The 25,600-nt window shown below is 35.2% G+C and overlaps 1 protein-coding gene across 3 annotated transcripts; it reads left to right on the top strand.

Moving 5' to 3' along the window:
- The first annotated feature begins 280 nt into the window (after positions 1–280).
- Tars1 (threonyl-tRNA synthetase 1) lies at positions 281–25,073 on the top strand. 3 transcript variants are annotated; one of them, XM_015496383.2, is made up of 19 exons: positions 281–495; positions 4,318–4,398; positions 7,742–7,932; positions 11,101–11,224; positions 12,647–12,768; positions 13,264–13,381; positions 13,643–13,707; positions 13,783–13,861; positions 14,737–14,883; positions 15,870–15,968; positions 16,806–16,972; positions 18,750–18,912; positions 19,036–19,173; positions 19,501–19,578; positions 19,748–19,848; positions 19,947–20,051; positions 22,254–22,326; positions 23,953–24,067; positions 24,564–25,073. In XM_015496383.2, the coding sequence occupies exons 1-19, from the start codon at positions 442–444 to the stop codon at positions 24,710–24,712; spliced, it is 2,169 nt and encodes a 722-aa protein (XP_015351869.1). In that variant the 5' UTR covers positions 281–441; the 3' UTR covers positions 24,713–25,073. The 3 variants fall into 3 exon arrangements, with proteins under 3 accessions (XP_015351869.1, XP_048658886.1, XP_015351870.1); XM_048802929.1 differs by lacking the exon at positions 281–495 and having other exon boundaries at positions 4,346–4,429; XM_015496384.2 differs by lacking the exons at positions 281–495; positions 4,318–4,398 and adding an exon at positions 6,426–6,586.
- Positions 25,074–25,600: the final 527 nt, after the last annotated feature.

The raw sequence follows: 25,600 nt of genomic DNA, 5'->3' as shown, positions 1-25,600 counted from the left end.
TCCGCCCCGCCGTCATTCGCTACGGTGACCGGAACGGTCCTTGACTAGTCTTCAGAAAAGCAGAGGATCCGAAGAGCGCATGTGCGTGGTGCACTTGGCGACTCTCAAGCTTCTAGCTCTGGGAGGGACGGAAGTACTATTTAGAGTTTTCAGGTCATTTTACAGCCGCGCCTTGATTTCCTAGAATTGCTCTGTCACTCAACAAGCTTTTCCATTGGTGCAAACAAGAGAGGGCCCGCCTCCCCTCGTTGTCAATTGGCTGTCCGTTCTGCCGGCAGGCTGAGGGCGGGGTTTGGGCGCCTTCAGATTGCATCAGCTGGTGCTTTCAGGGCCACGAGGTGCCAACGCTGGAGACCCCAAGGTCCCGGTCCACGTCTGCCCCGCCTGCTTTCTCCTCCAGGCCGTCGCTTTCGGGTTCTGTTGCCTCCTCGTGGTTCTTTGATGTCTGAGGAGGCCAGGGGCCCTTCAGGGAAGATGGGCAGCGAAGAGAAGCCGGTGAGTTGTCTGAAAGGGGCGGGGAGGCCGGGCTGGGGTTTTCGGTGTCCTTGCTGCCCGGTGGGCCTGGGAAGCCTAGCAGGAAGCGGCCGTCGAGCTGGCGGGGGGGCGTTAGAACCCACGAGCGAGGTCGAGTAACTTCAGCAGGAATCGTCCATACTTAAAGCAGGGTGGGACCGTGCAGTGCACCTCCAGGGCCATCCTCATTCTTGCGGATGAGGAAACAAGAATTTGAGGGAGTGACTTATTCAGAGCCACACATCGAATTAGCAGCCCAGATTTAGAATCTAGGACTCAGGACTCCCAGATTTGCGTTTTCCCCCAGCTTTAGGCGGGAAGAACATTGCACAACCTTTCTATGACCCCTTGAAGGTAAGGGGCGCTAGTTTAGGGAGGGAAAGCTGAGTCCCCGAAATTTGATCCAACTTGTCCACGTTTGGTTGATGGTTTAAAGAAAATGATGGAAACCGGATGATTCCATCTAACAAACTTGCTAGGACTTGCACCGTTCCTTTTGCCAGGGCTGATCACTTTACCTTTAAGCCCCGTTCCGCTTCAGTGTCATCCACTTCTTAGGAACATCTCCCAACTCACTTTCACACTGTCAGGTCATATTTTTATGATCATCAAGCAGGGCAATGCAGGTTATAAGATGAATTGGGCCAAATCCTTCTTTTGAAGGCCTCAAACAGCCTGTTGTGTAAACAGGAAAACAGTCAATAGTGCGGTGCAGTCAGTCCACCGTATGGGATTTCTGAGGAAGCACTTAACTTGGTTTGGCAAACTCTTGGTTTTGAGTGTGGAATAAAGTGTTCATCCGGTAAATCAGGGAGTGTTTCCAGGAAAAGGTGAAGATGGACAGAGGATGAATTGTGACTGCAGGATAGCTTGTAAGAGAAAAACCAAGAAAGAGGTACAGAAGAATATTTGTATCCTCCATACAAAGTATTTCCTGTGGGTTGCATTTGTAAAAACCTCTCAGGCGTGTGGGTAGAAGGTGCACTGGAAAGAGGTGAGGCTGTTTGAAGGAGGGTGTTGCACTAGCCCAGGTGAGAAGTGGTAAGGTCTAGTAAGAGCTTCCACTCCACTCTGACAGGACAAATCACTTAAAAGTCACAATTTTCTGTGTTGTTCCTTCAGGGAATGAAAAGGGAGAAAACGCATATGTGCATATTCTAGACTATGTAAATTTAAGATGATAAATTGTCTATACAAAATGTTTTCAATCTGTTTATTTTTTCACTTAAAAATGGCATCTTTATTGTTTATTGACTTGTTTACTGTTTTTGTTTAATAATATGTGGTCAGCAGCTTTCCATATCCATGAACATCCCCCAAACCATTCTTAATTATAAGTGATATATGACTAACAAATATAATTTTTCCCCTCACTGTACCACTGAACTGCACTCCAACCCCCTTCTAAACAATTATTACACAAGAGCTAATATTTATTGAGTACTAACTATGGTCCTGGCACTGTGTTACAGTGTGTTACCTGTGTTATCTCCTTTAGCCCTCATAACAACTCCATGACCTGGGTTCTTTTTTTTGTCCCAATCATGCAAATGAGGATACAGGAATAGAAACAGTAAATAATTTTCTCAAAAATAATATGTAGCCATTTCTTGTAAGCCTCCTTCTCATTATCTTCTTGGAAATGAGTCTTGGATAGATACTTCACCAAATTATTGAAATTCCACATACTTGTCTTAGCTGTCAGTCTCTGGGATTGAATTTACTTAAACAACACACTTTGTATACTTTTCTTTCAAGGCCTAAACATAGCTGAGGAAGGTAATTTTGTAGCTTCCTTTATTGCCAAGTTCTCTGTTCTGATTTTGGGGTTGAAATTCATTACCTTTTCTGTTTTAAACCTGCAAATACATCTGCAATTAGTTAACTAATTACATCAATTCTGTGGTATAGTGAAGACATATGGGGAGTCCTACAAATCTTTGTTACTACTACTTCATTTGATTAGATAGATTTAAATTATGTTATTTATCTATTGAATGTGAATGGACCTTAAAAGGACTGGGGCTGTAGCTCAGTGGCAGAGTGCTTGCCTACTGTGTGTGAGGGTTTGATCCTGAGCACCACATAAAAATAAACAAGTAAAATAAAGGCATGCTGTCCAACTACAAAAAAAAAAAAAAAAAAAAAAACTTAAAATAAACAAAGTATATTAAATCCATATCCCTGGAGTGGGGGAAGTTTTAGCTCAACATAAAATTAGGAGATATTTTTTAAAAATTCAGATTTTTTTCTAAATTGAATAAGCAGTGTGTTATGTAATATTAACTGAAATGTCATAGTTGATAAGTGGACAAATAAACAGTAGAGACTTGGAGTGTAGCTCAGAGGTGAAGCCCATTGCAAGAACCTGGGTTTAATCCCCAGCACCAAAAAAGAAAAAAGTGAGAGAAAAATCCAGAACAAACAAAACCCAGGAATATTATATAGTAATAACAAGGAGCAAAGTAGTAATACAGGTTCCAACATTATAATCTTAAAATGATTATGTTAATTGAAAGAAGCCAGTCACAAAAGATCCCATATTGTATAATTCCAATTATATAAAGTACCCAGAAGAGGAAAATCCACAGAGATTAAAAAAAAAAAAATGGGGACTGGACATAAACCTCAATGGAGATAGAGTATATAAGGCTTTGAGTTTGATTTCCTGCACTGCAAAGGCAACAACAAAAAATCCTTTATAAATAGTAGTTGCCAAGAGTTAGGGGAAACAAGGAGTGACTACTACTGAGTACAGTGGGGTTTTTTGTTTGTTTGTTTTGTTGTTGTTGTTTGTTTGTTTAGGAAGAAGTCATGAAAATGCTCTAAAATTGATTGTGGTGATAGTTGCACAACTGTGAATCTAGTAAAAACTGTTGAACTGTATACTTTATATGAGTGCATTGTATGGCATATGAATTATATCTCAATAACACTGTTAAAAAATCAAAAGCACAAATACATAAAAAAATAAAATTCTTCCTTCTCATCTCCCTTATAGGACTTTCTGATTTCACTTACTTCTAATTGAAGTTCACATTCCTCCTGGTAACTTTTTGACTCCTGGTCTGTCTTAACTTGAATTATGTCTGAAAGCAGTCCTTCTGCTTTAGTCGCCCTGGTTTAGTCATTTTTCTTTCTCTCATTTTTAATTTTAGCATTTTGACAAGCCTTTGTGCATACTTAGAACACATCGCTTCCATTCTCACAATCCAACCTATTGAAATTCTTCCCTCCTTTACAGCACCAGTGCCTACGGTGGTCCTAGCTTGTTAGACATCTAATCATAGTGCCGCTGCTATGGTCTTTTCTCTTCTGGGAGTTTCTCACACATGGATGGTGTAGTTTCTCAGGAGAGACTAAGTTTGCACCTGGTAGGGACTGGGTCTTATTTTTGCTTTTTCCACTGTGTAACAAAATAATATGAGCCTAAACATTAATACTTGAGGAAAGGATAAATATATAGCATATTCAGTCCCCACACCCCCCATCAATGCTTACTAAATAAAACTATTTAATGCAGGTCTGAAAAACCTGAATGAGAGTCATCGGAATAGTTAAAATAAATGAAATTTGAAAAATTGTGCATTAAGTAACTCCCCTCTACCCTTTTTTAAGACTTCCTTATTTTAAGTTGTTAACTTTTCTTTACCAGTAGTGAAATTTTTGAATCTTTCAGAATCAGGTTTCCTTTTTTTAAGCAGATGATAAAGTAACATTCTCAAAACTTCTGGGGACATCATAAGGGAAATGTGTCAAATTAGATTAAAATATAAAACCTTTTTTTTTTGTTGTTGTTGTTAGGTAGATGCTGTTGAAGAGAAGCGAAAAGAAGGAGGCAAGAAGAAGAACAAAGAAGGATCTGGAGATGGAGGTCGAGCAGAGGTAAAAGTTGTCAAAGGCTCTGCTATCAAAGGTTGGCAAGTAGCGAACACTTTCCCAGGCTTATCTTGTATGTAAGAATTCGAATAGTTTATGTGTCATTATAAAAAGACCCTTCATTGGAAAGAAGAATTAGGAAAAATTAGTCTGAGAGGAGAAAAAGATTTGCAATTATTTATTATTGCAAAAGGAAAACATTGATTGTAAGATGATCTCATTCTGGGGTTATGAGAGAGAGAGAGAGCACAAAAGTTGGAGAGAATGAGGTTATGGTAGTTTGCCAGATTGGATGCTGGCTTTCTAATCATTTCATTAAATGAGATGTTAAGAGATGGAGACTTAGTATTTGAGTTTTCACTAAATATAACAGAAACCAAAGGAAACCTAATTCCTTGATCTCTTCACTTTTTTCATGTGGACCTACTCCTGAGGCTGTTTGTTTGTTTTGGGGTCTTTTTTGTGGTACTGGGGATTGGATCCAGGGATTCATGCATGCTAGGCCACTGCTCTTCTACTGAGCTACATCTCCCAGATCTTTTTGAAACTTTAATTTGAGATAGGGTCTCTCTAGTTTGCCCAGGCTGGCTTTGGACTTCAAATCCTCCTGCTTCAACCTCCTGAATAGCCAGGATATGAGGTGTGTGTTACCCCTTCTGGCTTTAAGACAGGACAAAATCTTTTTGATTTCTCTCAGATCTAGAGAATGCACTTTCTCTTCCCTGGGCTCAAACTAATTGGCATTTCAAAAGCCACCCCAGAACCTACCTGGTTCCTGTATGTTTTATTTTAGGAGGCAGTTAAGCTTGTCTTTCTACTTTATTTTTGAACTTGAATTGCTATAAACTATGCTTTGCTTTTTGCTTTAGTCATTGCAGCTGTTTTATTGGAGACTTTAGAAAATGACCAAAATATAGAAGCACAAAGGAATAGGATTTTTTAAAGTAGCACAATAAACTGACTTTAAAGAGCTTTTTCTACTTTTATAAGTGATCAAGTGTTGTGTTATTTAGAACCCTGCCTAACCATTTCTTCAGTTAATTGTATACTGAATTTTAAGATTTGCAAGTACATAGTAAAATGAATATTTCCTAATTCTTCTTTATACTTTCAAGTATTTGGACATGCTGTCTTGTCATTGTTTAAGAATTAGCTTAGAAATAGGAAATAAAGAGTATAATTACAGGACATGTATGAATAGAGAATTTTAAGTGGACATGTGTCTTTATGTTTTAAATGGTCTTGGATAAAAATGTACAGTGATATGTCCAAGACCTTGTCTTCTCCTCTGTGCTCCCCTCATTTATGTACTTGTCTTATTTCTCTTCTGAGGGCAACATTCAGGTCTTATTATTCATCTCTGCAGCCCCAGAACCTATCACAGAATATGTCTGCTCAATGAATGTTGAGTAACTTAAGTTTGACATTAAGTTCTTTTGATTAGCAAGTGAGTGCCAAGTGTATACAGAGACAGACAGCAGTTAAGAAAGAGGGTCATATGGGTAGGGAGGACCAAGAAATGTGCATTGGATTGAGGGGTTCAGATTATGGTTGTACAATGGGTTCAGATTATGGTTGTACAATGATAGGCTCTGAACTATTAGTTAATTCATTGTTTTCATTGTTTCTTCACTATTAAGAGGTATGAATCCCTGGAATAATTAGATGAAAATCTCCCAAAGAACAACTAAATGACTCAAGAATGGAACTGCAGTAGGAGGGAATTATAAAGATGCTAGGGCTTTGTCTGTTGGAGGAGCACTAGGGATTAATCCCAGGGGTGTTTTACCACTAAGCTACATCTAGGTCCTTTTATTTTGAGCCAGGGTCTTGCTTAGTTGCTGAGGGTCTCACTAAATTACGGAGGCTGCCTTGAACTTAGGATCCTCCTGCCTTAGCCTCCCAAATTGCTGAGATTGTAGGTATGGACCACCATGCCTGGCTCATTTCAAAAGACGAAGGTACAAAAAAGATTATTTAATGAGATGTATATTTTATATCTGGGGAAAAATAAAAGTGCTATTTTGCAATGAAACTAATTGTTTAAGAAGTTGAAAATATAAATATTTTTTAATGTTGTGACGGCTCTCTTTTTTTGCTGTGATACTTAGGTAAATGTTATTAGCCTTTGAGATAGACATAATGGATAATGAATAATTATGACCACCAGGAACCGTAATGTCTAAGCTATACAGTGAGTCTGTAGAGCCAGATTGGTTTAAGTCAATCTGTCACAGATGTATTTGCATATAAATAGCATATATTTGAATGTTGTAGCTGATTGATCTAAATACATATGAAGATAGAAAGTAAAATTGAGCCATCTCTTTGCTTTGATATACACCTATTAATCTCCATGTAAACATCATTTGAAAATGATAAATTCTGTAGGTGTTAATGGTTTGACTCTTTCATGGCCGCAGATTCACTACTTGAGTGAAGTCTCAGACAATAAAGGAAGTCAAATCTTTGATCATCATGTTTTTCTTTCTTTGCCAAACTTTTTGAAACTTCACTGGCTGTTCTATATACAATATTTTGGTTAATTTTATCAATTATATAGACAGTAGTGTTGTTTTATTTTCTTTAAATATTATAGGATGGAGTGTTGTGTTCTTTTCTTTAAATACTATAGGATGGTCGTAGCTTCTTTGAACTTGATAAATTTTTCCTTAAATGGAATCCCCTAAGTCTAATAAATTTATAGTTGGTTTTGAGTGGACATACAGGCTGACCAACTGTATTGAATGTCCTCTGAACAAGATTGAAACAAAACTGAAAAGCCACTTTGTTTTTATTTCCATTATTGCTTATAGTTATAATTTAAAGATAATTTAGTTAAGACCTTGATAGCTGGGCACAGTGGTGCATGCCTGTGATCCCAGCAACTCCAGAGACTAAGGCAGGAGAATTGCAAGTTTGAGGCCAGCCTGCGCAACTTGGCAAGGCCCTAAGCAACTTAGCTTACTAAAATTAAAACAAATAAAAGGGTATGTAGAATCAGTGGAAAAGCACCCTGAGTTCAATTCCAAGTGTCAAAACCAATAAAACCAAAGGCAAAACCAAAAAAAACCTTAAGAGGACATCTTAAAACAATACTGATGCAAGTAATAATATTTTGAAAAATGGTTAATAGTTGTCAATGTTTGCAGACCAGGTTTATTACGTTATTTATGTTTTTCTATTATTTAGAAGTATAAGTTATAAGAAGAGGACACTTAGTTCCTTCTTTTATTCTTATTTAGGACCAGATCAGAGTAATGCCCAGTAATTGTTGCAATCTGTTTACCATACTGATGAGTAATAATGCGTTTTGTTTTGTCTGATTATTTCATTTGTTGTCTTGCAGTTGAATCCTTGGCCTGAATATATTAACACACGTCTTGAGATGTATAATAAACTAAAAGCAGAGCATGATTCCATTCTAGCAGAAAAGGCAGAAAAAGATAGCAAGCCGATTAAAGTCACTCTACCCGATGGTAAACAGGTCAATGCAGAATCCTGGAAAACTACACCTTATCAAATTGCTTGTGGAATTAGGTAAAAGCTACAGTTCTATAGTTTCTAACCTAACCAAATTTTGTTTTATTATCTCGGCAGGTTAATATTTTTATGTTACTTTTTGGTTTTGATGTTTTTAATTTACCCTAATTGAAAAAAAATTTTTTTAAATCAAAGTGATGTGGAATTTTATAATCAAGATTCAAGGTTAATTTCTGAAGGAGTCTACTTAAATCTTTTCATATGAAGCTTGTGTTAGTCTTTCTACATTGATCATAAATGTCACAAAGCCAAGTAGACAGTGTATCACCAATTTTGACTTAAATATCTGAGTTTTTAAATTAAAAATGAAGGTAGATCTTCTCACATGTGAAAGATTGGCATTTGAAAAAAGCATACTATATTTATAAATCCAAAGAAGGACCAGACCTTATCTTAAGACTTAGTGGATTAGGAAGAAATTATTTCAAGTAATTGAGAATTGCATGCATACTTTATAATAGATCAGTGTGATAGATCATAATCTAATATGGGAATCAATATTTGATCAATTTATCAGAACTTGATTAAGTTGGAAAAGCAACTTAAACCAGGTGTCAGCAAACTGGTCACAGCCTGTTTTTGTACAGCCTGAAATCTAAGAATGTTTGTTCATTTTTAAATGTTCGAAGAAAAATATAAAAAAAAAAAAACTTAGAAAAAAATATGCAACAGAAATTTTGTATGCCTTTTATAGAAAAAGTTTGCCAGCCTGCCTTAAGATTTACATATTTTAAATGTATAAGACCAATGTTTTTCAGGATAGCAAGTGCTAGTTCTTAATCATAACGTACTAGAGAAGCAGTCCTGATTGCAGAATTCTTCTAGCTTTCTATGTAGTTGTTTCATCCACAACTAGCTTGACAATACTTTTTTTTCATGACTTTCCAACTCTCAATCCTCTCATTGTATTATTTATTCATATTATATTTATATATTTTTAAGTTTATTGATAATAATTATGTATTGAATTGAACCATGTGAAATTGTTGTATGAATTATCAAAAATGGGCATCAATTTCATATTGAAATTTCATAGCATTAAGCCTAAGACATAAAGTAAATAGCATTTAAACAGGTCTGGAAACCAACTCACCTGATTCTATGTAGGCCCATTATGCAACTGGTGAGTAGAAGCACTTATGCCTGCCTGCCTATGAGCCATTAGCCTTCACTGGGCCGTGGACATTGCTTAGTACATTTTACAGAGTAAATGGGAGTGTTCAGTTAATTTGACAAGTACTACTACTGTACTCCAAAGGAAGTTGTGATATCAAGTATGCTTCTGTGTGAACTCATAAAGAATTAGATGAACCATTAAAATATCAGGTTGCTCTTTGGTTTTAGAGATAATTTTGGAGCTCCAGTTGGTGTAGACATTCCTTCTGTCACACATTGAGATTGTAACTGTGTATTAAAATTTGGGCTTGTCTTAGTCTTGAATTTTTTCTTGTACATTCAACAATGTTGTCCTCTAGATTGCATTGTGATTTATTAAGTGATCAACTGGAAAATATTATTGCTAGAACTGTAAAATTCAAAGTTGAATTACCTTAAACAATGATGGGCTTTAGCAGATCTGGAGTTAAGTGTGATTTGCAGAGAAATTTTTATAAAATTTCAATAACTTTGTTGTTCTGTGAAAAACTATAGCATGAATATGAATTACTTACAGATTTAGATGATTAGTGGTGAATATGACAGGACTTGTTTCATATGCTTAAAAGTATTTCTTTGAAATTCTCTTTTGTTCTTTCATTGAAAAACTGAAATGATCCAGTATGGTTCATGTGTAATCTCCATTTTCTGAGTGACTATTATTTTCATCTCAGGATAACATTTGAACTATAAAATGATGGTCATTTTCTTCCCAAATAATATAGAAAATATTTATCACCTTTTTATCAGTTAGTTCTATAATCTTTTGGAAACTGTTTTACGCCATTAGAAGAAAGTATGCTTCTCACTGCCAAATCCATGTTAGACTTTGTGAAATGCTTTTACTTAACTCATTTTATTGGCCCCATCTGATCTTAGCAAGAAAGAAAACATTGGATATAATCTATAGGAAAGCCAATGGGAGCATTGAAACTGAAATAGGAATTTCATGGTTTATTTTGTCATTGTTTTCTCCTGAACCCTATGTGGGGTAGTTGTGTATATTAGGTTATAACCTTTAAACAGAGTAAGGAGAGAAGCATCAACACAGGGAGCCCAACTACTTTAATGCCTGGAGGTGATAAATTTATTTGAGAGTAAGGGTATAAAGGATGCTAACTTTTCCTTTGAATGTTGCGTTTTGTCTGCTTTTGTGGAGATGCATTGATTATGATGGACTGTCATTTTGCTAACTGTGTGTTCCCCTTTGTAATTGGGCAGACCTTACTCAACTCTGCTGTGGTCATGCAGCTTTCTGAAACTCTTCAGTTACATCTTCACCTGGATCTGTACCCATTCCCTCATCTAGATAGCCATCTCCTCCTTTTCTAAGTGTCCAGACTTTTTGATCCTTCAGCCCCTTGCTGCTTTAGTCTCAGAGCCTTTCCAGAGTAGTCTGACCATGTTGTTTTATCCTCCCCATAAATCCTATGGCTTTTACACCTGGTATAATGGGAAATTTCATCATTTGATGTTAGTTTTATGTTCTGTACTGTGTAGTGAGTATCTGACATTTTAAACTGTAATATACGAAGTTTTATTAAACAGTTTTTTATTTTACCTCCGTATTTGTTATAAATGCTGATATCACCTTATGTGTTTGTAGAATTTATTCTGAGGTTAGCATTGCCTCTTAAAGAAATGATCTAGTACACAATTTAAGCAGAAAAGTTTCTTAGTGCCTTTATTTTTTCCTTTGGAATCTAAGTTTCTTGGCTTTGTAGAAAATTTACTTGTGGAAAAGTTAAACCACTGGAAATTATTATTCTTATAAGAAGCATTAAGTGTCAAATAATGGTGTTTTGGAGCTTCAGGGTCTTCCAGTTATATTATATTCTTGGGTATATTTTTGAAATTTGTTGCTTTTCCCGTATATTTCAGAAGATACAAAAATGTATAGAGTATTAATATTAATACAAATAAATTTAGTGTTTATTTTTCTCTTCTTAAATGTTGTGTGAGAAGGAATTATATTTCAGATTCTTGTGTTTTTATGTATATTTTTTCAAGTCAAGGCCTGGCTGACAACACTGTTATTGCTAAAGTGAACAAAGTTGTTTGGGACCTAGACCGCCCACTGGAGGGAGATTGTACTTTGGAGCTTCTCAAATTTGAGGATGAGGAAGCACAAGCAGTAAGTTTATATTTCAGTGTTCATTGAATTTAAGGTGAAGATATGACCATATGCCATTAAAAGGGAAATAAAGCATTTTATTTTATTGACTTATCTGTGTAGGTCAGTGGTTTTCAGGTATATCCTGGAGCCTATAGATTGTTTGTGAGACTTTTAAAATATCATTTTGGTACTTTAATCATAAATCCTGAAAACAATACTCATCCAAATGACTATCTTAAAACCACATATTGCCATTTGGTTTGAGTGTCTACATGTTAGTCCTTATGTTTTATCATTGGTTGTAGAATCAAGTTGTACCACCTTGTTTTGGGCCAGTGGTATCAGCAGATGTAATGCTTTTCAAAGTAGTCCCTCACAATCCACTGTAATATCTGTGGTGATTTCTCCTTTTGCATCTCTAATTTTATTTAATTGGGTCTTCTCTCGTTTTGATATTTGGTTAAGGGCTTATAAATCCAATTTCTTTTTAAAGAACCAACTCTTTGCTTCATTGATCCTTTGTGGGGTTTTTTTTTTCCTTAAGTTTATTAATTGTGGCTCAGAGCTTAATTATTATCCTTCTTTCTACTGGTTTTGGAATTGGTTTGTTCTTTTTCAAGGTCTCTTTTTCAAGAGACTCTGCAGAGAATTTATGTCATTTCATTTCTGATCTCAAAATGTTGAAAGAATGGGCCTTGAGATACATTGTTAGGTTGTTTATTTGAGGTATTTCTGATTAGCTATAAACTTTCTTCTAAAAACTGCCTCCCAGAGATTCTGGTATGTTTTATCACTATTCTCATTTGAATTTAAGAACTTTTTAATTTCCCACTTGATTGTCTTCTGTCACCCATTCATCATTCAAAAGTGTATTGTTCAATCTCTACATGTCTATATAGTTTCTGAAGGGTTTTATTGTGTTAACTTCTAATTTCATTCTATTAAGATCTGATAAGACACAAGGAATTATATCATTTTTTTTTAATTTGTTCAGAGTTGTTTTGTGGCCTGCTGACAGATGTAATTATTAAGTGATGTTCTATAGCCAGCTAAAGGCCATATTATAGCATCTGGGACGTGAGGCTATGGGCAGAGTGACTCAAAAGAACCTGGGCCATTAAACTCAATCAGATAGTCTGCACTGTGAGTGGCAATTTGCTTTAGGAAACAAACTTCATCCTATTTAATGGTGCTAAATTGAATTTGTTTTAAAACAACTAAACCACAGGTTTTCTTCAGTACAAATACAGTATCATAATTAGAAGCCTTTTAATTTTGGCTGTGGATAGAATCACACTGTACTTTATAGATATTTAAATTTGCTTTTATGTTTCAGGATATTTTATAGTAAACTGTATCTGTCTCTTTCTATGTATTAACAATATTAATTTGCAACTTATATTCAAGATTGAAGCCATCTTATTTTTCATTAAACTTCAGGTATATTGGCATTCAAGTGCTCACATCATGGGTGAGGCCATGGAAAGAGTCTATGGTGGATGTTTATGTTATGGTCCACCAATAGAGAATGGGTTCTATTATGACATGTACCTCGAAGAGGGGTAAGTTATGTCACTGAATAAAGAAAACTAAAATCGGAATGATTGTGGGTCTATACATTATTTTTAAAGCGTTTCCAGTGAAGGGGAAAGAAGGATATAAAGCCCATTGCTCCATAGTCATCATGTATTCCTATTGGCAATCCCTGAATATTGCAATTTATTTGAATAGATTCTTTAATAAGATCTGTTCTAGACTAATGGAGGTAGGGTCCTAAAGTATGTTAGTAAGTAAGATAAAACTGGTCTTCTGGTCTCCTTTAAGCCTGGTGATAGAGGTGGGGGAAGAGGTCACTAAGGGAAAAGATCTTCATGTTGATCCAGGTATAAGCCACTGAAAATATAAAAGTGATTTATGAAAAATGCTTATTTTAAAATTCTAATATATGATTCAAGGGTCTAATTTGTTATGTTAAAATGCTTAAAGTATTCCTAAGAAACACTTTTCTAATGGTGTGAATACAATGGAATGTAGAAAGATTATATTCTCTTTTTCAGGGGTGTATCCAGCAATGATTTCTCTTCTTTGGAGACTTTGTGTAAGAAAATCATTAAAGAAAAACAAGCTTTTGAAAGATTGGAAGTTAAAAAGGAAACCTTATTGGAAATGTTTAAGGTAAATGGAACTGTAACATGGGGCCTCCACTTTTATTTCACTCACAGATATCGCTTGAAGTTGTAACACTTGGGCTTAATGCTTCAAGTTGAAGCCATTTTTTGTTCTTTAGAAGAAATGAAAAGTGTTTGTAAAACAAAATATTGGCATATTTATATTCATACATTGCTCTAATAAGATGTACTTTGAGTTCTATTTTAGCTGAAGTATTTAGATGTAAAAATTAAGTTTTGTTTTTTTAATCCTTTTTAAAATTTTTAGTACAACAAGTTCAAGTGCCGGATATTGAATGAAAAAGTAAATACTCCAACTACAACGGTCTATAGGTGAGAATATCAAATATCATGAAAAGCAACTGGTGTATATGTCAGTTTGTTAAAATTGCTTTCATTTTATTGTAGGTGTGGTCCTTTGATAGATCTCTGCCGGGGTCCTCATGTCAGACACACTGGCAAAATTAAGGCTTTAAAAATACACAAAGTAAGCAATGTAACTTTAAACACTGTGTGGGAATTGGGAATGTATTTGTCTATTATAGATATATGTTTAAACTTTTATCGATTTTTCTACCATTGTTTTCTTGGATACAATGAAGATTATTATTTTTTTTCATGCTACCTACTAACTGGGTGCTAACATCAGTTTTTTAAAAACTCACCATTCATCACTGGAGCCAACATTTTGGAATGGAGGTTTGAGGGATTCACAAGATCATGCAGTTATGGGCCATTGTGGCTCTGAAAGCTTTTGAGACTCACTGAAGGAGTTTGTGTTTTATTCCTTTGTCTAAATTAATAATTGCCAAGTGTTTCTTTTAATGTAACGAATCCTGTCAGTTTTAAATGTACTTTAAAGCATCAGAATAATTGGGTTATTTCAAAACTTTTTTGTTAGTTCATTTCCGTTTTTGCTTAATTATTTTGTGAGAGATGCCTTTGCAGTAAGAGTAATGTTCATGAAATTGTGTTTTGAACAAGTATTCAAGGGTATTTTTCCCCCACTTTTTTTTATTGGTGCATCATAGTTGTACATTATGATGGAATTTGTTGCATATTTATACATGCATACAAAGTAATTTGGCCAGTATCACTTCCAAACACTTCCCCTTCCATCTCTGCCTCCAGAGTGGGCATATTTGAGGGGAGAAGAAAAGCCAACTTTGGGCTACAGAATAAGTCCAGCCTCAAAGCAATGGGAGACATTTACTAGGTGTGTACATTTTATGTCATTTTTCTTGTCAAAAGGATTGCTGTGACTTTGACTCAAAGTGATTATGAGAAATAATATCCAACTCCTAAAATAAGTGAGATGTTTATATATTTAAATGTTGTATCATGGTTTATCCTTATTTTCAGAATTCTTCCACATACTGGGAAGGCAAAGCCGATATGGAGACCCTCCAGAGAATTTATGGCATTTCATTCCCTGATCCCAAAATGTTGAAAGAATGGGAGAAGTTCCAAGAGGAGGCTAAAAACCGAGATCATAGAAAAATTGGGAGGGTATGTTAAAGAACAAAGATGTCTCTAGGTTGAGTGTTCTAAAATTTTATTTAAAATTCAGCTGTATTGAGTGCTAGAAATTCCATTTTGAAGACGTGCTTTAGATTTCAGTTACCTGTCATGCCATGTCCTATCGGAATTGTGAATACTTACTGATTGTTCACATTATCTTTCTATGAAAATCCATTTTAATTACCACTTTGAGAACAATGTTGCTGACCTACATTTTTCTGTAAAAAAAAAAAAATGTATAACACTCTTTCATAGATCTGGGAGAACTAGTCTCACTAATTCATAAAAATATGGAAACCATCCCAGAAAAATTAATCAATTTGTTGCCTGAGGTCACCCATGGATTCTGTAGTTTTTTTTTCTTCTACCCATCATCCCTCTACCTCTAAACTGCAAGTTAGGTTTCATAAAAACATTTCTCTGTAAATTAGGGCTCATTGCCAGATGTCTTTGGCTATTAGATTATGAAGCTTAAGCTAGAGAGAGCATCTACTGCTGTGCTCCCTTGACTGCTGAAATGAATCCCAGCAGTAGTGGGCTCTCCCCAAAGGCTTTGGGCATTTGGTGGTGGATGAGGGAGGCAAGGAGATGAGAGTGAAAGAGTTAACCAGTTTCATCTATTATCGTCTGTTTGATCGTCACTGCCTTTTTCCCAGTTTAAGAGAAAGAGAAAAATAATGAAAAAACACCCAGACCTTAAAACTTTGAGAAATTGGAAATATAAGAACTGTAAAATTGAGAGCCCTGTTCAGTGTCACTATTGGTTACACGTGCCTGAATTGAGGACTATAGCAAGCAGGGAACAGACTTGTGCTAAGTTGTCAATTAAATTATACACCAGAAAAGTTGACTTGTTTATTTAGGATTGGCATTAATTGACATATGGAACATCATGACCGAATTTTGAGCTGAGGAACATTGACTATGTCAAAGTTGTGTACATATATAAACAATCTTGCTTTTCTTTTACTCAGGATCAAGAACTATATTTCTTCCATGAGCTCAGCCCTGGAAGTTGCTTTTTCCTGCCCAAGGGAGCTTACATTTATAATACACTTGTGGAGTTCATCAGGGTAAATCACATTTGTTTTTGTATTCTGAAGATTTAGAACGTGAAATGATTTTGTTAAATAAGGTCTGCTGAAAGTAAAGATTTATATTTGGAAAGAAACACATAAAATGATTAAAAATAATGAAAGTTTGGAGGTCTCATCAATTGTTGAAAAATTCTAATACATGATTTTGTTCGTATACATGAGTATGTACACAGAAGCAGGTGAGCTTGAAGTTGTAACTATAGCCATTTACAGAATAGTAATGAATAACCAGGTGTACTTGCCACCCAAATTTAACATTTGCATTGGGTATATCTGTTCCAAATTTTTTGTTCAAGATGTTAAAAAAACTACAAATATAGCTAAGTAAGCAAACAAAAAATAACCCTCTTTGAGACCCCTTTTTGATCCATTTCCCTCATTTTTTAGAAGAAGCTATTATTTTGGAGTTGGCGTGGATTTGTTTTGTCTGTTATTTATATATATATATATCCCAAATATGTGTGCCTTTGAATTATTTGTTTGTAATTTATATACATAGTTGTCATTTTGTATCAGTCTGCAATATATACCTCATTAATATGCTTATTCCTTTATTAATTCACACTGATGTGAATTCTGATTTTTTCCATCTTACTAACAATGCTAAAATAGCATTGTTTACATAAGCATCCTTATGTACCTGTGTGAAAGTTTTCTCTTTGGTATATGCCTACAGGTGGAATTCTGGGTCATGGCATATGTGTTTCTTGAACTTTATTAAAGAGAGTATAAAATTGCTGTTTAAAATTTTACTCCTTCCAGAAAGGTGAGCTTTGATTTGCCTACATGTGTGTTCTGTTTATTCTCTAACAGAGTGAATATAGGAAAAGAGGATTCCAGGAGGTAGTCACTCCAAACATCTACAATAGCCGACTCTGGATGACCTCAGGCCACTGGCAACACTACAGTGAGAACATGTTCTCCTTTGAGGTGGAGAAGGAGCAATTTGCTCTTAAACCCATGAACTGCCCAGGACACTGGTATTCAGCAGCTTAAGATTTTCATGTGCTCCAATTAGTCCTATGTTGTTTTACCTTCTTTGAAAGAATTTTTGTTAAAAACATTATGTAATAAGAATAATATTTCAGTACAACATTTTTGTTGTATTATCTATGCAGTTAGATTCTCAGATATGTTGACACTCAGGAATAATACTGGTGTTAATAGCAGCTAACAAGGCAGAATATGAACCAAGGAGACTGAATGTGTGGTGTAGCAAATACTCCAAGTTTCCCTTCTTTCTTGCCTTTGTTGCCCCTTTCCCTTGCTTTCATGTTCTATCAAAACCTACTGCTAATGAATTAATGTCCTTGGAAAACTTCTCTTGCCCTAAGGCTGCTCCACTTTCTGTTCATGAAAGACAAATGAAGAACAAATATTGGGAAGACTTGTGAGAACTGTGGATACAGGTAGCTTAGTGTCCACAGCTCGTGGTAGGCAGGGCTCATAGTACAGGAGGCAGGAGAGGAAATGAGAAAGGAAACTCCATAAAGAAGTTGGTGTTTTTGTCAGCTTTTTCACCACAGTGACCAAAATGACCCGAAAAGAACAGTTTTAGAGGAGGAAAAGTTTATTTGGGGCTTACAGTTTCAGAGGTCTTTGTCCAAAAATGGCTGACTTCATTCCTTAGGGCCTGAGGTAAGACAGAACATCATAATGGAAGAGTAAGACAGAGGAAATTAGCTCAAGACACAGCACCAGAAAATAGATAGACTTCTTTCTCCAGGCACAAAATATGTGCCCCAAAGCATGTTACCCCCTCCCCCATTGACCCAGTCATACCTGTCTACAGTTACTTCTCAGTTAATCCCTATCAGGGGATTAGTGCGCTGATTAAGTTAACTCCTAACGCAATCATTTCACCTCTGAAATTTCTTACATTGTATCACATAGGAGCTTTGGGGGGATGCCTCATATCTAAGCTATAACACTGGGTTAAACATGTCAGGGAGCCAATGAGATATACTTAAGTTTTTCCAGATTCTTCACCTTCTAACAAGGAAACTGAGGCACTTTGGTACCTGACAAGAACAAGTTTAACTTTAGTTTCAGTGTTTCAAATGGTTTATATCTATGTATTTTTTTTTTAAGAGAGAGAGAATTTTAATATTTATTTTTCAGTTATTGGTGGGCACAACATCTTTGTTTGTATGTGGTGCTGAGGATCGAACCCCAGCCGCACGCATGCCAGGCGAGCGCGCTACCGCTTGAGCCACATCCCCAGCCCTCTATTTTTTTTTTAATATGTATTTTTTAATATGAGCCTTAAGGGCAGTTCTCATATTAACTAATGGAAATATTGAGCTCGTGTACTTTAATCCAGGCTTATGGGAATACACATTTCATTTTCTCAGCAGTGGATAGTTGTATTTTAGTTCATGCTATTTTATTGATTCAAGTGCTTTTATTGCTGTGTGAAACATTATTTGAGAAATGTTGCTTATATGAACAATTAGAAACAAGCTTTTTTTCTTCTCTTGTTTTTATAGTACTAGGGATTAAACGCAGGGATGTGCATGCTAAGCAAGAATTCCACCACTACATACATCCTGTTTTGAAACAGGATCACACTAAATTGTCCAGGCAAACTGCAAACTTTCGTTCTGCCTCAGCCTCTTGAGTAGCTGAGATTGCAGGAACATGCCACTATGCCCAGCTAGATCAGTGACTTTTTGACAGCACTTCATGTAATTAAATATATTAGAGAAGCAGTTTTATTCACATGGAATAAACAGTCAATTTTTCTTTCTTCTTTAGCCTCATGTTTGATCATCGTCCAAGATCCTGGCGAGAGCTGCCTCTGCGGGTAGCTGATTTTGGGGTACTTCATAGGAACGAGCTATCAGGAGCACTCACAGGACTCACCCGGGTACGAAGATTCCAACAGGATGATGCACACATATTCTGTGCCATGGAGCAGGTAGGCAACCTTCTGGGATAAAAATACTTTGAAAGAAGTGTCAGGAAAGCAAAGGAAAATAACTACTATTTTCTTTCTTCTCTCTCTTTCTCTCTCTTTTTTTTTTTTTTTGTTAATTTGAAGATTGAGGATGAAATAAAAGGTTGTTTGGATTTTCTGCGTACAGTATATAATGTATTTGGATTTTCTTTTAAATTGAACCTTTCTACTCGCCCAGAAAAATTCCTTGGAGATATTGAAGTTTGGAATCAAGCTGAGAAGGTCGGTGGTGTTTTTTAAGTGTGCTCGAATACCATTTGGCTGAAATTGGCTTGTTCTATACTGAAAGAAAGCCTTTATAAATGGATAAAAGAAAAGGAAATTAGAAATGGTTCCTCTATTTGAGTAAGCCTTTTTTTCTGTATGATTTTAAAGTATTTTAGAGTTGCTTGAATGTTTATTTTCAGTTATTAAGCTGAATGCTTTAAAAGGAGGTATGAGTGTATATTGAGGTGTACAAACTTATAAAACAGGGAATTTTATTTCCAGTCTCAGAAGAAGGGAAGTGTCAGATGAACAAAAATGCAAATCATTTTGCTTTATCCTCAGCAACTTGAAAACAGCCTGAATGAATTTGGTGAAAAGTGGGAGTTAAATCCTGGTGATGGAGCTTTCTATGGTCCAAAGGTAAGTACCAAAGTTTATTAGAATAATGTAGTTTTCTTTTCTGAAAGAAGACAGTTTGCTGTTAAGTAGTTTGAATAAAAAGAAAAAGGAAAATCAGCACTAATCCAGAGATTGAGCTCAGCTTTAATATCTGTACCATCTAAATAATAACCTAGTTTTTGCTTTGCAGATTGACATACAGATAAAAGATGCAATTGGTCGCTACCACCAGTGTGCAACAATTCAGCTAGATTTTCAGTTGCCCATCAGATTTAATCTTACTTTTGTAAGGTAAGTTTCTAGTAACTGCTCTGAATAGTCTTCTCCAGGGACCTACAAGGAGAAGTATATATAAAAAAGCAAAATAAATAAATTCTTTTTCTTTATAGCCATGATGGTGATGACAAAAAAAGGCCAGTGATTATTCATCGAGCCATCTTGGGGTCAGTGGAAAGAATGATTGCTATCCTCACTGAAAACTATGGGGGCAAATGGTAATTTTTGTCTGTTTTCTTTTGTTTTTGCTAATTAATGTAAATTGCCTAGAAATAATCTACTTTTCAGTATAGGTATGAAATGGGAAGGGAGAATGATTTGTTTGATCATTTGTAGTATAATGACAAGTGTTCACTAAAAGTAAGAAATTATAATCATAACTCAAACTTTTTATCATGAAGAATATTTGTTAGGTCTGGAGGTATAGTAGCTTGGTGGAAAATCTCCAGTTCAAATCCCACCATAAAAAAACAACAACAACAACAAAAACCTTGTTATTAGTATTTATTTTTCAGAACTTGATATGTTTAAATGTTTCTAATTAGCAGTTATTCAGTAAAAAGCACACATAGGGATTAGGGATAGAGCTCAGTGGTAGAAAACTTGTCTCATGCTCAAGGACTGGGTTTGATTCACTGGCACTTGGAGGAAGAAAAGGAGCAGTGGCAGCATACAGAATTTGGTCTTAATTGTTTTTTGAGTAATGTAACTTTGTTTGGGATTTATATGGTTTTACTTTTTTGCCTGAGTAAACAGAGGCTTTTGGCTTACCTTATTCAGCTTTGTAGATCAGAGTAAGCATGTGTTTTTAACATCTTTTAGAAACCAAACAGTTTTTAATTAAAAATTATTATGCATGCTAAATGGAACAATGTGTTATGACTCCTTACTATGAGGGATTATTTTCATTGGCAAGATATGAGCACTTGACCTACATTTTATTTTATCTGGCCCACAGTGCAGTTGGAAGTAGTACAGAGTTATCAGACACCCATTTATAGGACCTGCAGAATTAGATGTCTTGATTTAAAACTTTTGTATGATGTTATAAATTGGTTTAATCTTATATATTGCTGTCATTTCAATATAAATTAAATTTGATTAGTTCAGACATTAAGAGGAATTTTTCATACTTGTCAATGATGTAAGATAATTTCTTTTCACTTATATTTCATAAAATATGGGTAACATTTCTCCATATGACATCTAGAGAATTAAGGGGTATTCAGCCAATTTCTCTGTCAAACCTTTAGTGGATTGGGAAGAGCCTAATGGGTAGGATTTAATGCCTCTTCTAGCCTTTTACCTGATATAAGAAGATGGCTGAAATGGAAGAATGATGGAGAAAACATGGGCCTATTTTGCAGCTGCGGGAGGATTTGATACCTGAAGTGTTCTGATGGGAGAATTGCAGATAGTTGGGTTTTGTTTTTCTTTGTTTTTTAGTGTGTATATGGGGAGAATATGTATAAATTTAAATAATACCGAAATGACTAATGCATAGGAATAAAAGAATTTATAGCATCTTACAAAAATTGTAAATCAGTACAACTAATATATACTGTATATATATGTGTGTGTATTACTATACTGTGTATTATTATATATGTGTGTGAATGTACACATATATAGTAATATACATATTTTATAAAATATATATTATATATATGAATATGTGTGTGTTCGTGTGTGTGTGTGGTGTGTGTGTGTGTGTGTGTATATATATAAAACTCTGCTGGGGATGGAACCCAGGGATGCTATATCATTGAGCTACATTCCCAGCCCTTTTAATTTTTTTATTTTGAGACAGGATCTTGCTAAGTTTGCTGAGGCTGGCCTCAAATTGTGACCTTCTGTCTCAGTCTGCCAATTCTCTAGGATTTATAGGCATGCACCTCACTCCCAACAGCACGAAATCATCTTTTAGCCAAGTGCCATTATCACTCCTTCTTATCAGTTATATTATGAATCCTGCAAAAGAATCTTAAATAAACTAGGGTGCTATCTATATCCCCCATGGAAAATAAGTAGTAAGATAATCTGAACAATTAATCTCTCTACACTTATTTTAACATTTTGTTAACCCCTCTCACAGCCAGTATATGGTGCTTTGTTTTGTGATGTATTAAAGTGTGTGGCCCACTCCCTATCAGTTTTCTTTGTTATCTGCTTAACAATGCAAGTCACAGTTACAGCTTTTCCTTATTGAGTGTTCATTTTCTTTTCTCAAGTCTCCTCCCCTTAGTCTTTAGTAAAAAACTTAAAAAAGAAAAAGCCAAGTTTTTAAAGTTTTGAAAGTAGACCTTTCATATTTCAAGAAGACATACTAAAGAGTAGACTATTAGAAATATGCCATCCTTGTATAGTGAAATGTGCTGAAATCCACATTAAATATTTTTATTTTCTTCTTCTTCTTCAAGGCCTTTCTGGCTATCTCCTCGCCAGGTAATGGTAGTTCCAGTGGGGCCAACATGTGATGAATACGCTCAACAGGTAATCCTTAAGTATGACTTCTCTTTAAATTTGTTAAGCTTTTCAGATCTCATAAGCCGTGTACTTTTTTTTTTTAAGTTGGTGCATTATAGTTCTTTATAATAGTGGGATTCATTATTCCATATTTTTATGTGCACATAGTTTTATCAACCTTATTCAGTACCCAGTACCTTCCTTTCCCTGCCTTCTTTCTTCTCCATGATCCTCTTGCTCTAATCTCCTGATCTCCCTTCTATCACTATTATTATTGTTATTATTATTATTTTAATAATGCATTATGATTTTATGGTATTTATGTGGGATATTGTAATTCTGTGTGTGTGTGTGTGTGTGTGTGTGTGTGTGTGTGTGTGTAGGATTCATTGTGGCATTTTCTGCATGGACATAGCATAATTTGGTAGGTTTTGTTCCACAGTACTTCCTCATGCCCTCCCTTCCTCTTCCCTCTTGATCCCCTTCCTTGACTCTATTGGTCTCCCTTCTATTTTCATAATACCCCTTTTTTAATTTCTTTTTTCGTATAAGCCATAACATTCTTGGTAAATCAAGATATGAGTACAGTTTCTGTTACTTAAGGAAGATGTTGCTATTTTCCACTGTGATAAACTGAATATGTTATATCATCTCTGAATATGTTATATCATCATGAAGCTTTTCTCAGCTTCATGATCAGAAGACATTCAAGTGTTTTATGTACACTTGTGTATTTCAGTGTTTAATATTTAAAAACAAAAGTGAAATCAAGTACCTTAGCATATATAAGTTCAAAAGCAAAATACAGTTATACAGTTTAAGCTGTGTTTTGACTCAAAAAGTAATTATTTTCATTTTAATGCAAATTTTAATTATTTGAAAGTTCTTTTCAGCTTAGTGTCATTTGATGAATATACCCCCAGTATCAAATGTATAAACAGCCATTTGTACTTCACTTAAAGATTAGAACAATCTGTTTTGCTATAGTAATAATTTCATACTAAAGAATTTCAAATGATTAACAGTTGATCAGTGAACAATACTATAACATCAAAGTCATCCTGATTCTAGATTTTCAAAATAAATTGCATTCAATTTTTTTAAAATACTTTTTTAGTCGTAGATGGACATAATACCTTTATTTGTTTATCTTTATGTAGTGCTGAGGATGGAACCCAGTGCCTCACCTGTGCTAGGCAAGTGCTCTACCACTGAGCCACAACCCCAGCTCTCACATATTATTTTCAAGAAATTAATAAAGTTACCAGTTGACACAAACCATTCAGGCAAACTGTTTTTACCCCTACACATGGTATTTTTATATGGAGGCTGTTAAATAATTTATTGCCCAGAAACTACATTAGAATCTTGACGTATATTTTATGAAAGGATTTCTTTCCCTTTGTAATGTACCTTTCATGAAATTTGATTGTCTTCTGATGTTTAAGGATCTTCTAAAACATCTCAAGAGCAAAATGATTTTTTAAAATGTACACCCAAGTCGTGGTAGTATGTACTTCATTATACCTATTAGCATCCTTTTTATTTTTAATGCTTTCATGACTATCTATCTTATGTTAAATAAATTCACTTAAAGGTCCAAATAAAAAATTTCTAATTTTAGATCTGATGCAATCTGTGTTCGTTTAACAGGTACGACAACAATTCCATGATGCTAAGTTCATGGCAGACATTGATCTGGATCCAGGCTGTACCTTGAATAAGAAGATCAGAAATGCACAATTAGCACAGTATAACTTCATCCTAGGTAAGAAAGAGAATTTGCCAAACCTTTAGGAAAACCTACACAAATCTTGAGACTTAGACTTAAATGAATTGTGGTTAAACATATTTAGTTCCTTCCAGTCTTTTTTTCTTGTGGTCCTGGGGATTGAACTCACAGCTTTGTGCATGCTGGTCTCCTACTTCTGACAAATAATTCAGTACCTTCAATTGGTAACAAAGGGAAATTTTGGTATGAGGAGAAAAAGGTTTGTCTAAAATTTCTTCTCCTTCATGTCATGCTGCTTTTATCTGGTATTTTTAAGTTGACTGACTGGATTAAGGGATTCAGTCAGTGTAGAAGTTACACGTACTGCAAATTTATTGGTTTTTTTAAGTCAGTTGCCCAGCTATATACATGGTTACCTGTATGTTTTGATACGAAGTTTCAGTGTGGCTTTTGGGTGCTTGGATCATTTCTGTTCATACATTCAAATTTAATCCTTCCAAAGTCTCATGAATCTTTGTTTCTTCTCTTTTAGTTGTTGGTGAAAAAGAGAAAACCAGTGGCACTGTTAATATCCGTACAAGAGACAATAAGGTCCACGGTGAACGTACTGTTTCTGAAACCATTGAACGGCTGCAGCAACTCAAGCAATCTCGCAGCAAACAGGCAGAAGAAGAATTTTAACATAGAACTTTGTCCACACTGGCTAAGTGGAAATGGAGTCCATCTGGAACACATTAATTCACACTTAGTCTTGGTAGCTGAGCAGAGTCTGCCTAGATGATTGCAGGATCAACCTTTTTTGACCTAGATAGGTTTTTGACAATGAGTATTTGATAGAGTTAATTAAGAGACCCATTAAATTATTTTTATTCATTAAATATCTGAGCAATGGTAGAACATGAAGAATCCTTTAGTATAACATGGGAAGATTTTTTGTAAATTTAATACATTGGAAATTTTTTTTCGGATTCAATTAAGATAAAAGAAAGCCTAGGTAGGATTGGATTATGATGTAAAAATAAAAATTATTAACAAACTTCAAGATGGATTGTCTTTCACGTACATACACATACACCTGAAACGATTTGTATAATTCAGGCCAGGTGCAGTGGCATACATCTGTAATCTCAGCAGCTCAGGTGGCTGAGGCAGGAAAATCAAAAGTTCAAAGCCAGCCTCAGCAACTTACTAAGATCTTATCTCTAAATAAAATATTTTTAAAAGGCCTGGAGATGTAGCTCAGTGGTTGAGCACCCCTAGGTTCAATCTCCGGTACCAAAAAAAAAAAAAAAAGATCTTTTGTGTGGAATTCAGTATTTATTTTGAAAATTCTATAACAAATATGATGCAGAGTGGGTAGAGGAGGCAAATTTACAGTATATGCTTTTTTCAAATGGTTGTGAGTTAGGTGCTACCTTCTTATATGTACAGTAAATATCTTGTTTTGGAATGTAGCTTTTGTTTGTCTTTTAGTGGGCATCTTTTAAAAGAACTAAAAATCACCACTAATCTAATAGAGTAGATTTACACAAATATTTAAGGTAAAGGATATATCTATGGATATTCTGT

The sequence above is a fragment of the Marmota marmota genome, unplaced genomic scaffold (assembly GCF_001458135.2).
Source record: "Marmota marmota marmota unplaced genomic scaffold, marMar, whole genome shotgun sequence".
Lineage (NCBI taxonomy): Eukaryota > Metazoa > Chordata > Mammalia > Rodentia > Sciuridae > Marmota > Marmota marmota.
Note: the sequence above shows the minus strand (reverse complement) of the source record. Positions and strands in the feature narration are given on the sequence as shown.

Excerpts from the sequence above, each read along its gene's own strand:
- Tars1 (XM_015496383.2), top strand. The coding sequence starts at position 442 with ATGTCTGAGGAGGCCAGGGGCCCTTCAGGGAAGATGGGCAGCGAAGAG. Across the intron at positions 13,708-13,782 it reads CCAACTACAACGGTCTATAG|GTGTGGTCCTTTGATAGATC; the intron begins GTGAGAATATCA and ends ATTTTATTGTAG. Across the intron at positions 13,862-14,736 it reads AGGCTTTAAAAATACACAAA|AATTCTTCCACATACTGGGA; the intron begins GTAAGCAATGTA and ends CCTTATTTTCAG.